This window comes from Numida meleagris, chromosome 4 (assembly GCF_002078875.1).
Source record: "Numida meleagris isolate 19003 breed g44 Domestic line chromosome 4, NumMel1.0, whole genome shotgun sequence".
Taxonomy (NCBI): Eukaryota; Metazoa; Chordata; class Aves; order Galliformes; family Numididae; genus Numida; species Numida meleagris.
The window spans coordinates 71,711,481-71,726,087 of record NC_034412.1 but is presented as its reverse complement, the minus strand read 5'-3'; the positions used below and the strand labels follow the sequence as shown (position 1 = coordinate 71,726,087).

The window sequence follows — 14,607 nt, the reverse complement described above, 5'->3', positions numbered from 1 at the left end:
CTCATGTTCTAGTGTAGCACACATCTCTTGGTGGTAAACTGGAAATCCTCCCCAAGCTATGGCCTATTCAACAAAAGATTATTCGTTAGCATTGGAGAGACAGCTGCAAGGTCAACACTCACCTGCCAAGATCATAGATCCCCCAAATAACATTGAATTTACCATTTTTTTTCCCCAATACCTCTTGGTAGAGGAAGAGAAAATGGGGATCTAGAGCAGTGTATGAAAAATAAGCAGTGTAGCCCCATGTGGTACCAATTAATCAGATCTCCATGGTAGAGCTAGCAGGTGCTCCGAGCATCACTAGAAATCATATAGCAGCAACATGAGATAATTGCTGTCCTACACATATCTCCCTAAGGAAAGCATTACTTCATTAGTAAGTAATGTTTTGCAGATGGATGACTAGTTGGGCACTGCTGCTACTGGCTAGTAGCTACCAGGCATCGACTGCTCCATGATTTAACTCCTGTTGATCCTTACCAAGAGCTGGGACTGAGACTTTGCAGAAAATGAAACTGACAGTAAAGATAAACTGCTATATTTTTTACTCATTACAAACACTGAATAAATGTAGTTTTAAAAAAGGAAAAAAGGAAACCTGCAAAGACTGTGTATCATTAAGCACCTGTGAAACTCGAGCTAGGCTTGTCTCCTGGCTGACAGCTGTGCACCCAATCTGGCAGCTGGTTCGGTCCAAAGGTCTCCTCAGGGGCACTTCTGGCTGCCCATCAGGCAGGATGGATTTAACCAGCCCTGCTGTTCACCTTCCTGATGCCCTCCAATTGCAGGGGGCAGAGGACCAGCACATGAGGCTTTGCATAGGGGTGACACTCAGAGTAATTGATGTAAATTAAACAGGAGTGTGATTTAAATTTAGTGAAATAAAGAAATTGATTCCTGCAAGAATTTCTTGCATACAGTAGAAGTTTGTTTAATCTACTGCAGTTTCCCACAGTTTTAAACAAAAGCCACTTTCACTCATCAGGAGCATCCCCATGCAACGGTTTGAGTGGCAGTAATCCTACTTAAAATTATGACTGTAGATGATTCAGAGTCACTTTTCTGAATGCAGGTGAGTCCTTAAAACATAGAAGGGAGCACCTAAGCCCCTCTGACACAGGCTGCCATTTTCTAGACAGACACCGTACTCCTTTGTCCCTGTCCTCCTCAGCCCAAAAACAAGACCTGGATACCCAGGTACTTGCAGGGGAGGGCACTCTCAGTGTTCCTGCTGTAAAGATGACAGTCCCTGGTCATACAGCAGTGGCACAGTCAAGCACAAGCTTCCAAAACCAGCACATTTGGTGTTGAAAGCCAGCAGAAAATTGGTACAATTGTCATGGCCAGCGAGGATCTCCCAACTCTTGAGCTGGGTCAGAGCACTGGTAGCTTAAGAAATATTCAACAGGTTAATAAGTACTGTAACTTCCAAGAAGCTTATAGGAATCTCTTAGATCCATCTATGAAAGCTGTTTCCTGCAGACATTGCTTCAGATGAAGAAACAACATATAAACCTCTCACTGTCATTGGAGCATGTTTCCCTCTGCGGCTCAGGCCCCTGCACAGGTCCAGCTCTGAGCCCATCACGGTGCTGCCCCACCATCCCGCTTTGTCTTCTCTACCCCTTCTCACTCCAAACCAAGCGAAGGAAGAAACACTTCCTGGAGCACAGATAACGAGGAGCTCAGCTTCATGTTTCAATCAAAGAATAAGGCATGCCACTACTAGTGACAGGATCCAGAAAGGCTACTCCAAGACCCCCCCCAGATGCCAGCCACCGCAAGACCCCCTTTCGCAAGGACAGCAGAGCAGACATGGCCTCACCTTACTGGTGTTGATCCTCTCAGCGGGACAGGGCTGGGGGCTGCTGCTGTAACTCCAGCCCGTCTCCTGCAAGATGTCAGGGGGCTGCTGCCTGGTCTGCCGAGACACCACGAAGTGGACGTGCCTCTCGCTGGCCTGCAGGGGAGGCACAGGGTGAATCCCAACACTCTGCTGCAATGACCCAGAACAAGCTGAACGGGGAGGGGTCACCAAATATAGATCCCATTTAAGCTTGGTTTGGATTTCCCTCTATAGCGGTTGCATTGGCATGAAGTAGTATCAGTTGAGGTCACACAAGTTTACTGCCAACTACTTAAAACTCGAAAATTTGGTGTTAATGCTGGAAAAAAAAAATCTTTCTGTCTGCCCTAAATCTGGCTGCAAGTAACAATCTGACCCATAGTAATGGAATCACTAAGCACTTCTTGTGTCCCTCTGCATGCACCAGGGCAGACCAGCAATGTAACTGCTGCAGAAGAGACATCTCACAGTTAGTGCTGTAAGGAGGAGCTCCAGCTTAGGGTGGGGAGGGTAGAGAATAAACGATGCAACAGAATTCACCTGTATGCAACAAGCACGGCAGATGTAAGGCAGCTTGAAGAAAGGGATGCATCACCATTTTGAGAGGTAAAACGTTAGCATGCCACAACACAGAAAAAGAGAATAAGAAGGCACAAGCAAGTGCATAGAGTAACAGCATTTGGGCTGGGAAAGCAGCTGAAACTCTCACTTTAGGAACAGGAGCTACAAAAGCAACCTGAAATAAACTCAGAATGCTTCTGCACAACAGTTGTGGAACCTGCAGAGCCTCATTGTTTTAAGGTGCTCCATGTACACCTGGTATTGGCTTTACTGATTTTGTGTACAGGTGATTCTTTTCTGTTATTGACCCAGCTGAAGGGAAGTGTAGAAATAGCCCAAAAGCTACAGGAGCATACCCAGAAAATAAAAAATCTGTCCTCCCTCCAGACTAGAGATCTGTTGTAGCATGTAGGAGCAGCTCTTAAGAGCTAGTCCTCAGAGAGACTCATGTCTGCTTGTGAGTGGGTCATTATCAAGGATCTAATTTGGAAACTCCATCAAGCATCTCTGGAGCTCCTGGGGTGACACACCTTCAGTGCTTGCTATCTCCTGCGCTCTGGGGAGGAGCTCTAAGGAAAGCTGCCACTGAAAAAGCAGCTGAAGACCAAATCCAGATCCAGTTGCACTACTGAAATCAAAGCTGTCATGGACAATTAAGAGAAGCTAGAGGAGTCTCCTGAGACTTTCATTTTTATAGTTCAGTTTGCCTTTCCTGTGGCTGGATTTGATAGTAATAACTGAAAAGTAAAAATGCTTTTGAAAAATATCACCAATTTAAAACAACTTATCTCTACCAAACCGCCAAATGCAAGCCTGAAATTTGCATGTCTAGCCCATGCTATTTGTAAGGAAGGTGCTATCTCAGTACATTTCTTTGCTACCTTACCTGCACTTTGGGGAATGCTAGGTTTCAAACAAGCAAATAAAATCTCCACAGCTTCATAATATATCATTTGGTACACACCTATATATGTTAAAATAACTTTCTAGGTATTTTTACTAGGTTTATTACTACCAAACAGTTTTACCAGTACTCTTGGGTACTCACCTGGCACCCAGAAGTAGGCTGCTGTACCTTGGGAGAAAGGAACCCATGGTCTCCAGTTTGTAGGATGCTTAAAATGTAGCTGAACAATACACTACTAAATCTCCTAAGGCCATATGACCCCACAAAAATAATTTTCCTTAAAACAAACAACTTCAGTTTACACAATTTCTGTTTAAAGCTCATCTGCTGCCACATGGTTAGTCTCAAAGTTGGTTATTTAGAGGAAGGTTGTAAACGTGACTAATTCTCTGAGGACCGACTAACAAAAGTTCATCAAGAGTATTGCAATGTCACATTTGTCTCCAGGTCAGTCAAGTTGAGTAATTACTCAGAAGTCCAGAGTGTTTTAAAAAGTTATCCAAACAAGACGACTCGCTTTTGTATTTACATACTTTCACATACAAACCCACTACCGTTTCTACTGATCAGAATATTAATTGCTGCTTCGTTTTGATCTCTCCCTCCCTCCTTCCCTTTTACTGCTTGTTTTTCCCGGCTCCTTCTCCGCTCTTCACGCTGAAGCAAGAATTAAAGAAATAAGATTTGCTTTGAGCCTGAATACAAGTAACAGTGGAAACAATCTACTAGAATTAAAGTGTATGCTATGGCCAAAGCAAATCAAGCACAGATCGGGGAATGCTCTGCAAAGCTTTGGCTTGTAAATCTCTGATGGTCGCTTCTGTGCCAGGCTGATTCTGCTGCTGCTTTTGGCAGATATTTCCCCGGGATAGGGAAAGCAGCCTGAAACACCTCCAGTTACCTGTGCTGTGACACCTGGTGCTGCTGGAGGTGCGATGTTCAAAAACAACAGCAACCTAAGGGGTTGCCTGCAGCGAGGGGCTGCAGAGAAATACCTCTGCACAAAGGCGGCTGCATCCAAGCAGGCAGTGAGGCAGGGACACAGGGACAGCTTTCCAGCAGTCACTTGGAAACAAGGCAGCCGTGCAGCCTGGCCTAACTGAGCAGATAGGGCTGATGTCCTCACACAAACTGCTCACTCTTCTGGCACCTTGATCATTTTCATGTCACACCCACGTGAAACAGATGTGGGACATCACGTTATTTAGATTTAAAAGTGCCACATCTGAGACAAGATTGTGACTAAAGATGAGGTGGCAAATGCGGAGCAGCAAGATCCCAAGTGTTACGATGTGTGCACATTCCTCATTAGCACATACGTGTTTTCTTCATTTCAATTCTTGTGACTGAGCTTCTAAACAGGCTGACACCTGATCTCCTGATTAACAACTGCTTTGCATATGCTGGCGTATAATTGCTACAGGCCTGAAGAATCAGATTTTTTTCAATTATTTGTTATTTAGCAGTCAAAACCAATCAGACTCTGCAGAAACCTGAAGTTCTCCCAGCTGTGCTTGGCATAATAAACCACCATCACTTTTTGTCATATCAGTGAATGTTCATTCTGCTTGTAAAGGAGCCAACTATGTATTAGAAGCTTGTAGCACTGTTAATTTGAAGACATTAATGTGCAGAGTGATGCGCTCTGAGATCTTAACAGACAGGGTACTGCCGAGAAATAGGAGGATGAGGTAAAACATGCCGTGTAAGAAGCAAATGCAAAACATTTGTGGCCTCAGTATAATGGTTTTTCTCTGGCATAGCATGGAAACAGGAAAGGCAAATGATAATTGATGAAAAAACAAGGCAAAAAAGACAAAGGATCCAGGAATTTTGTATTAGACAAATGCGATTCATAGAGCTCACATCAGCGCAATCCTGGCTGTTTGGAAACCTGAGTCTCCGCTTTGATGGGCATGTTGTTTAAATTCCCAGAGACTGGTATGCATTTCAAGCATTATTATAAATAACATCCACTCATTGGAAGCCAATAAGAACTTTGGTAGTGTTTTCAAACACTTGTGTGTGAATGGTCTCATTAAGTCATTTTTTCCATTTCATCTCTAGACAACATGTGTTTTTTGCTTACGAAGCACTGTTGCCTTGTTTTGTAGCCATGAAGAACTGTTCCAAGAATACCAATTTTTAGAAAGGTTTTCATTCCCGTCTTTGTTCCCCTTGGAGAATTTAACATCCCCCAACTGCTGCCTTCTGCTCCCAGTTAGTGATCTACATAACGCAATCCAGAAAGATGCTGGACCAGAATTTCAACAACTGGTGTTATGCAAAAGGATGCGGTTTTGCTGCCTGGGCAGGATATGCCTGCTCGTCTGTGGATAAGTGGGAGGCCCTGCTCTCAGCATGAAGACAAGCTAATGGCTTTATCTTTACCTATGCCATGAACTTTTCAATGAAAGTTGGTCACAGCCATCTGTGAACCTATGTTAAAGGGGGAATACTTGCCACAAAATACATTGCATTTAAAGATTCTTTCAGCCAGACTTGTGTTACCCTGATTATACCCATCTGAAATGCGGAGCATCCAGCCTGATTCAACATTTTCTTATTCAGGTACATGAAATTCTTCAACATGAGAACATTGTGCATCACTTTAAATGAAATGTAAAGTTGCACAAGTACAATGACTACTATAAATAAGAAATAAAAGCAACAAAAGATCTTTGGCTTCACTTTTTATGTTGATGTTTTCTAAAAAGGTAGGCTGTAAAGGAATAAACTCAGTGAAAATGTTTCTGGAGGGGAAATTAGGCAGAAGCTCACTGATTCTGTAGCTGAGAAAGACAGTGATAGTTTTGTTGTAAGGCCGTTAAGTGCATCAGAGAGGCACCCCTTTAGTTCTCCATAAGAGTCTAAATTGAGATTTATAAAAACTACAGAACAAGATCCTTTTTTTTTCTTCTCCAAAATATCTGAATTTATGCTGGGTTTAGGAAAGAAATACCCACAAGGTATATGGAATACCTTCAGTTGTAAGATATGTCTGCAGGAAGTCACTGATGCTGGGATGCACATCCCAAAACATGCCATTGGTTGCCTTAGACTTCTCCAGTTTGTTCCCATCTCCCCTGGAGGGAGTCAGGACCCTGCTGGACTCTGTGATACTGGGGTACAAGCTGGTTTACAATTTAGCAGATACAGAGTATATCATAGAGTCATAGATTCATATAATCACAGAGTGGTTTGAGTTGGAAGGGACCTTAATACCATGCCCAAAGCCACAGCAACAGACCTGGATCAGCTGGGCTGCACTCTCCGGGCTGCCGTACCGATGGTCATGACCATTGATGGCCAGGACCCGGTCGTTCTCCTGCAGCTGGCCATCACGGGCGGCCACTCCTCCATCCAGCAGGTTGAAGATGAACACACCGGGTTCGTCGGCCCTGCGGACCAGCTTTATCCCTAGCTGCTCACTGGGGCTGCTTTTGTTCAAAATGACGTGGAAACTGTTGTCCCGGCTGCAGTGAGCGTCAAGGCTGAGCCCGCTGCTTCGGCACCGGTACCGCTGCTCCCTGAGCACCGTGAGCCTCAGCACGTGGCAGGGCTGCTTCAGGATGGACAGGGCATAGTGGTGAGGCACGTTTTTGATGTCAATGCCATTCACCTGGAAGAGAGAGCTGTAAATCAGTGGCAGAAAAGCAATCTAAAATCTGAATTGGCATGGAGATGGCTGCTCTATTTACACAGATGTCTTCACATGAGGTGGTGTGGGCTGCTCCCAACAGTGCAGTACAGCAGGCCAAGTCTGTGCACAGAAGAGTCCTTTTCCTGAGGAAAGGACGCACTGTACAGACACTTTCTGCTTTTTTTTCTCCCATTCTCTCAGCTCGGATAGTCTCCAGACACAACTGTTATTTTTCAACTTTATTATTTCTCTCCCCCAAGCTCCAATATCCTTTCATATATCTTGGTTTTATTCCACTAGCTTCTGATTTCAGATCACCTTGCCAGCCCTTCCTTCCACTCCCACCGCTTTCTCTTCATTATCTCCCAGCTGTTTTAGTAACAGAAAAAAATTGTGCCCCTCTAATTAAAATGGAGAAAAGAGCCTCAAGCAGAAGGTCAAAAGTGCTGGGTATTTAGCAGGGAGCCATGCTTACACACCACACTGGAGTATCAGGCTTCTTGTGTTTTGTTTTCCAGGTAGGATTTACCAGAAATTTGACTTTCTTCCAAGTACTGAAACATTAATGTAATGTAGCACCCTATCAGAGCTCCAAGTCAATGGGGCAGCTGAGAGAGCTGTTCTCATTCGTTGCTGGAGCAAGTGCTCACAAGATACATGATTTTTAACCATCTGGCCTAATTCTTGTTCATCTGTTACACATTTCTATAGAAGCAGAAGTAGCAGCCAATGGCTAACACCTGAATGCTGTTCATTTGTTCCTAGAGATTTCATCCGTGGCTGTTGATGGGGCAGCTCTCACAGATCAGAGCAGGCAATGTCTCATGTCATACGGTGCTGATGCAGATGGGACACACGCTGACCAGACCCCTGTCACCTCCTCTGGTGTAAGTGGGATTTAAGGCAATGGAAACTGCACTAAGTGAGATTTAAATCCACAGCTCAGTAGGAAAAAAAAAAAAAAAACAAAAACACAAAACAGGTCAAAAAAGCCTTGCCCCTGCTTTCAGAAGAAAACTTTTGCTCTGCTGGGTCAGACATGCCAACATCATGCTGCATTGCATTTTGGATCTACCATGCTTGGCTAGAAAGCAGAGAAGCCTGATAACCAAGTGGGAAACACAAACAAATGTGAGTTACGAAAACAACTGAGATGAATGAAATCATCACAGTATGCAGAGGAACCGGACTTCTTCTTGCATATATTTTTTTTTATCTTGTACTCCCACAGCACTGTACCTTTAGTATCATGTCTCCAGGCAGCAATCTTCCATCTCTGGCAATTACTCCGTCTCGATAAATATGCTGTATAATAATGTGAACCAAAGGAGTCTCGCTGCCTCCCACAATCCTAATGGCCAGGTTCTCATGGGGATCAGTCCGGTTGATCTTAATGCAGGTGATTTCACCATCCGGAATCAGGTGATACAATCTGGGAAAACCTGGAAATGCACATCGTAAGGTATTTATATGACATCTTGGCTTTGCTTCATTAAAACATGCGCCACACAACTTCAAGTACCTTACGTTTTATGCATAGGTTTTATGCATTGATATGATATATACTATGTGTGGAGGAAAGGAAATGTATGTTTGCTTTAGTGAACTTGAAGGGATTGTTTTAAATGAATACATTCAAACTTCCTTTCTATTTTTTTCCCCTCAAAACAGAGCCTCAAACACTCGATACAATCCAGACAGATGAAATGAGCTTAAGAAAAAATATAGTTACATGTGCTAATATTTTAAGGGAACAAGATAGGTTTTCAGCCTCCAGAGACCCCTCTGAATCAGGTCACAGCCCCCTACTGGCTGTAGAGAATACGGGCATAGACAAGTCAACAAACTCTGGTGGTCCGTGCTGCTGTGGGCTGCTGACTTTCCTCACTGCTAGCATCCCAGACTTGGCTTGTAACAGCCATGGAAGCATTTTTTTTTTTACCTTCAGCTAACGGAAGGGCAAGATTTCTGGGGCAATTCAAAGCAAACAGTAGTTTCCCTTCCAGATTACTGTCTTTACATCATCCTTGAACTCTAGGAAGCAGGAATATCCGGCTGTATGAAAACCAGGGTACATTCAGGAAGGGGAGGTTCGCAGGTGATCTGATAGATCTCTGAATAGGTACATATACACAAGCAAACGTACTGCTGCTGGCTAGCCAAGTCTATCAGACCTAACACAGACTTATCCTAAAACTCATTAAGAAATACGAGTTCAAATGAACACACATCTGCTGCCATTGATGCAGGAGGTGACATTTCCACATTACTGCCCATAGCCTTAAATAAACCCACACGAATCTCACTGTGACTGGGTGGTATTTTCACAGGTCTGTCCTGTGCTTAACCCAGACACCTCAACACTCTGCTGAAATGGACTCTTCATGTACAAAGGATGAGCAACTCTGCTTTCAGAAGCAGCCAGCTCACCTGGAAGGATCCATTCTCCCAGGATTTTTCACATTTTATGAAACTGTGGGGTAGAAGGGAGTGATGCTGACAGCTCAGCTGCAAGGGAAGATCTCTGCTGGCATTGGCAGCCTGGGTGTGAGGAAGAAGGACTAACCGTGTGCTGGGATGCTGTTATTTATTTATAATGTGCTGGAGGAGTGTGTCCCCTTCCAAATCCTACTTTCAGTTGATGTGTTTGCCTGCACAACATGTCTTTGGCAATTAGAAATTTTAATTCACATTTAACAATCAGTAAAGTTCAAGTGAAAGCACTACTGAGTGGTCTAGTACAGGCACGTCAGTCTTTAAGTGTCTTATGCCCCCCATACATGACAGAAAGCTTTTGAATTTCTGGTATAAGAGTCCACATCTATATGAAAACCTGTAAGTAGAAAAATAAAGTGCTAACATTTTTTCAGTAGTCTATTTTAGTACAGTGATTGCAACTGAATGGCAGAAAAACTGTTAAATGAAAATTAATAGAGCAGTATCAGAGATAGAATAAGTATTTCCTATTACAGAATTATCAGACAACAAACCAGAAAGGCACCAAAAGTTCCTGGGAGAGATCAAGGGGAAAGAAAGAGTAGGAAAATAAAACCATTAGAAAATACCACGTTGAAGCCCTTACCACTTCTTGATCATACGCTCTTCGGGATGGGAAGCTGTCTTCCTCCACGTCTGTAAAAAGCACCTACCAGATGCACAGACTTCGACTTCGTGGTTTTATACAGAGTTGACAGGCAATGAAAATCTATCTAGATAATTACACAGCCAGACTCAACCTAATATCCAAGGATCACTTAATCACACTCTTGTAGTAGTTTCTGCAGCTGTACTGATCTGCTTCAGCGTTGCACACAACTTTGAGTCTCAGGACAAGAAAGTGTGTTGTTCCCCCATACTCCTATACTTTCTGAACATTATTCGCCCAGTTTGGAGCCTGTTTGATTCTTCCTAGCCTGAAAGTGGACTCATATCATATAAAGGCAAGCCTCTATCCCAAATACCTAACTTCCTATGTAGTGCATGAGGACCCAAAGTTGCTGTTAAGCTCCGTCCACTGCTATGTAAGACTACAAAGCCAACTAAGTGATAGCTCAGTGAGGTGCTTAATGTCAGATGACACAAGTACTCCTCAAAAATCACTGAAGGTCTTGTCTGCACATCAGAATAAGCATGTGCATTTTGTAGTCTCAGTGCAGCTCTAAGGGTTTACAGAAGTAACATACAGATAATAATCTAGATCCCCAAGTATTCTTATCTGCATAGAAATGGAAGAAAAAAATATTTCTATATATTTTGCAAGCTATCAAAACAGTTCTGTAGCAGAACTGCTTCCGTTTCCCTTTGCATGATGATTCATCTTGGGTTGTAACAAACAGAACTTTTTGGCTTAGACACTCATCCTACTATACTTCAATCATTTTTTTTCTAAAGGAATTAGCTATTTCTTGACCACAGAGAGCAGACTGAACAAGCTGCTGATACTCTCATGTTGTATCAGTCTCTAACTATCCCAGAACAAAACCAGAGCAATGTGGCAGTGAACAAGGCCCATCATGTACGTAAGATATAAACTTACATAAGTTCTTTTGCTTCTTGAGCAATGCTGTAACAGGTTTAGTAAGTCTTGCAGTGGCAGTTACCTGATTTTCAATATGACTTTATGCAGATCTTTTGAAAGAATTTCTAATAACTAATTTCCTTCTGAAGTGTGCAGTCAATGACAAAACAAATCCTCCCACAGCATTTTTCTTGCCAGTGTGCAAGTCACCGGGCTCCTCTTTTCATTGGATATACTGCTTCATCTCCCAGGTTTGATTCATGTTCTTTATTGAATATAATTAATAAATTGTACCTTTTTCTTCTCAGGTGAGTCAAACATCAAAATAACTGGATGACCACTTAATTTCTGCTATCTTCACTAAAGATTTGCCTCTTATTTTCAACTCAGACATACACATCGATGTTCACATTATCAACAGTTTAGATTGTCACGAGCAAAAGACAACTATTATAAAAACGATGTTTGAAAAACTAAATGTATAAAATACACACATACATATATTTTTGAATAATAAAATTTGAGATAGCTTTTTCATCAAACAGACTGCATATATTGCTTGGAGGCTCATTGAAACCTACCTTGCCTGTTTTAAGAAAATGCCGCACCTGGAAACAACATCTTTGACCTGAAATTTTGTAACGTTTGCACTACACCCAGAAGAAGTGGGCCCTGCTCCACCACCTGGTTACCCACAGTGAATGGGACCTCAGCAGGTCTCACCAAATATAAGGGGTCTGGCTGGGCTAAGAGCTTACACCACTCACATGTATGCATCCTACTATGGGGCTGGAGCATCAGTTTGCTCAGACCCCATTTTCCAACCCTTTCCAGCTCTTAATTAAAGTTCTCAGTTCCCTTTGACCAGGTTTTCCAGAGCAGGAAAACCCTGGAGTATTGCATACCTTTCTTTACCATTTTATATTTCCAGTCCTTAAATATTGAAGCGCTGCTGAATCTAGAAAGAAGTAAATTTTCTGTCTTGTTTTTGGTGACTCTTGCAGGTCTTTCCACCGAGTGTTGCGTTTTTGTTGCTGGGATTGGTATGGAGAATTCTGAATCTGTCAATAAAAATGTCATCTGCATTCAGAAATATTGTCCGTGCTTTTCCCTCAAGTAATACTTTCCTTATATTAGAGTGAAATTTTATCTATCTTTCCATCAGAGTAACAAAAAACATAGGAGAGGCCAGCTTTACCCATTAAATTCTGCTTGTCTGATACAACACAGGACACCACGCAATTATTAGTACATCAGCTGTGAGACCGTAATAGGCACTTTTAAGTACGCTTAATATTTTAGCCCCACAGTTTACAGTACTCAGTGTAAGTGTTCCTCCAGGTCTTGAGTTTCAGCTGATTTCTGCATGTACTGTGCTCCTTCTGGAAGTGTCATCAGAACAACAGCTGCCTCCATCCCCACAGCTCTGCTCAGTGTGTCTGCTATGACTTTTGGCTCCAGAACAATCCAAGGTCACTGTGAGCACAATTTCTGTCTCAGGTTGCCAGTCCTTGCCCAGACCAGAAGGTCTAACTGATGAGAAGTACTGGCTAGGGTCCCCAGAGCTTTGTGTGCCTACAGCTCACCTCCATGAATCCATCTATCTGCAAGGATAGTAAGGTTCAGATACTCAGTCATCACAATTTAAATGAAAATTGTGTAAACTATTCTTGGAAAATATGCGTGTCTGTGAACGTCACTTGAATCACTGTGGGGCTTTGTTCTGCAACTCTTCCTTTCCAAGAAATTTCCAGTTAGCATTTCATTCTCCCAATGGCTTGCCATCATTCTGAAAACAGCAACGTTATTAATTCTGTTAATTCTCCAGGGATGCTGGTCCAATGCAGGGGGCAGGTAGAAGGCATCATTTTTTCTGGATATTCCTCTTACTGAAAGAACTAAAATGAAATTGTCATAGGGTTATCTCAAGAATTGTGGCTGTTTTACCTACAGCAGGTGAAGTTTATCAGTTTACCTATCTGCCGTGGAGGAAACACTACAGAGCCAATCTCATCCACTTGAAAATTGTCCAGCTCACCATCCTGGGAGCAGAGTGCTTTCAACCAGTTGTGTAATATTTCTAGCAGCCATTTTAGGAAACTGAAACTGCAACTGAATCAAACTTGGGAAAACAGGAACAGTGCTAATGTAGCCTTCCAAGGGCAGAAGTTGAGCTGCTGCTGTCTTGTCCTGGGGCTGGGAAAGTCACTTTGTTTTCTTCACTTAAGAAGTCTTATTGCCATGGAATAGTTGAAGAAGACCTGGCTCTGGCACCTAGAGCCTTCTGCATTTTACTTACCTCCTTTTTCTTCATGTGCCTTTCCAAAACATCAAAGTATTTGTAATATCTATCTTACACATGCATATGCATATATATGTAGATATACACACACAGAAAACACAGCTGGGCTCCAACCGAACAGCAGGAGGGAGGTACACAACAGCAGTCTGCTCTGTGAGCCTGCCAGTGCTGCCTTGGTCTTGCCTGCTGCAAAGCAATAACAGATGTAGCACTGCACCAGCCCTGGGACTAAGAAGAATTAGGCTGACTTTGAAAGGCATTTGACATCCTCAAGCAATCATAAATTTAATTTATTTTACAATGGCTTGACTGCAAAATGGAACTGATGACTGGTTTTGAAAACCAGAGGTATGGCTCCCTTTCACTTTATAGATGTTTTTGCAATTGCATTCTCAAATTCTTTCCTCCTGAAGAGTTAGCTGGTTTACAACTTGTATTCGTAGATCAGCCTGAGTAAAGAGTGTATATATATAATCTTTCTTGGAAGTGAATTTAAAGTGTGATGCCACACTAAGAGTATAGTGATACAAATAAGCATGGCAAAACCAGAGCAGTCTTTGCTCGGAGATATTTTATCATTTAACTAGATTGTCAAGGTCATTTACACTACTAGATCCAGTCAGAAGATATCACATCTTAAATGCATCACTGCCGGAAGGGTGTCCCTGTCACTGTCCCTCACTTCTCAGAATGAAACAATCTTTTTTAAGCTTCCCTAGCTTCTATTTCAGCCCTGGGAAGCCATGTGCAACTCTAAGTGCCATCAGTGATATTATTCTCCAGTTACTTACAAACCATCAAGTTATTAAAAAAGAGAAAATCTTAAGCCCTTCTCCACCTAAACATTTTCTTTTTCACTGTTTACACTTCTCATGCACTTTTAACATGTTCTTTGGTTCAGACAGTGAACACTTTTCTACTGAAAACATCTCCATAGACAGAGGTACAAAGGAAGCCTGGATCACTTAAATCCAAAATGTGTGTATACAACATTAGGTTAGACGAATCAAACCACAGGCTACAAATGGAAATCATGAAGTCATCTTCACAGCAAAGGACTCATACCAACTGCAGGTGTAAGACAGCACTAGACAGTAACTATTCTCCTGCTGTAATTGCATTAGAAACACAGTATAGATATCATGTTTTTCAGTGTCCCGGGGTAGCAAAGGAGTATTCCAAACCCAGTGCTACATTCACCTTTCAGGTTAAGTGCAATTATGGTCATTTGGATGCTGTCCCTCCCCCATCAGGAATGACTTTTGTCTTGCATCCCTGCAGGAATACTGCAGTTGAGCAGAGGCCCGGTGGCTGTGCACATGCTACA

At 42.6% G+C, this 14,607-nt stretch overlaps 1 protein-coding gene across 1 annotated transcript in view; it reads right to left on the bottom strand.

Moving 5' to 3' along the window:
- LNX1 (ligand of numb-protein X 1) overlaps nt 1–14,607 on the bottom strand; it is a 33,209-nt gene that overhangs the window by 13,020 nt on the left and 5,582 nt on the right. Inside the window, exons 4-7 of the mRNA XM_021395499.1 lie at nt 11,884–12,039; nt 8,200–8,402; nt 6,568–6,939; nt 1,829–1,963 (exon numbers count right to left, since the gene is read on the bottom strand). Of these exons, the coding sequence (XP_021251174.1) occupies nt 1,829–1,963; nt 6,568–6,939; nt 8,200–8,402; nt 11,884–12,039 (866 nt within the window). The remainder of the gene's footprint in view (nt 1–1,828; nt 1,964–6,567; nt 6,940–8,199; nt 8,403–11,883; nt 12,040–14,607) is intronic.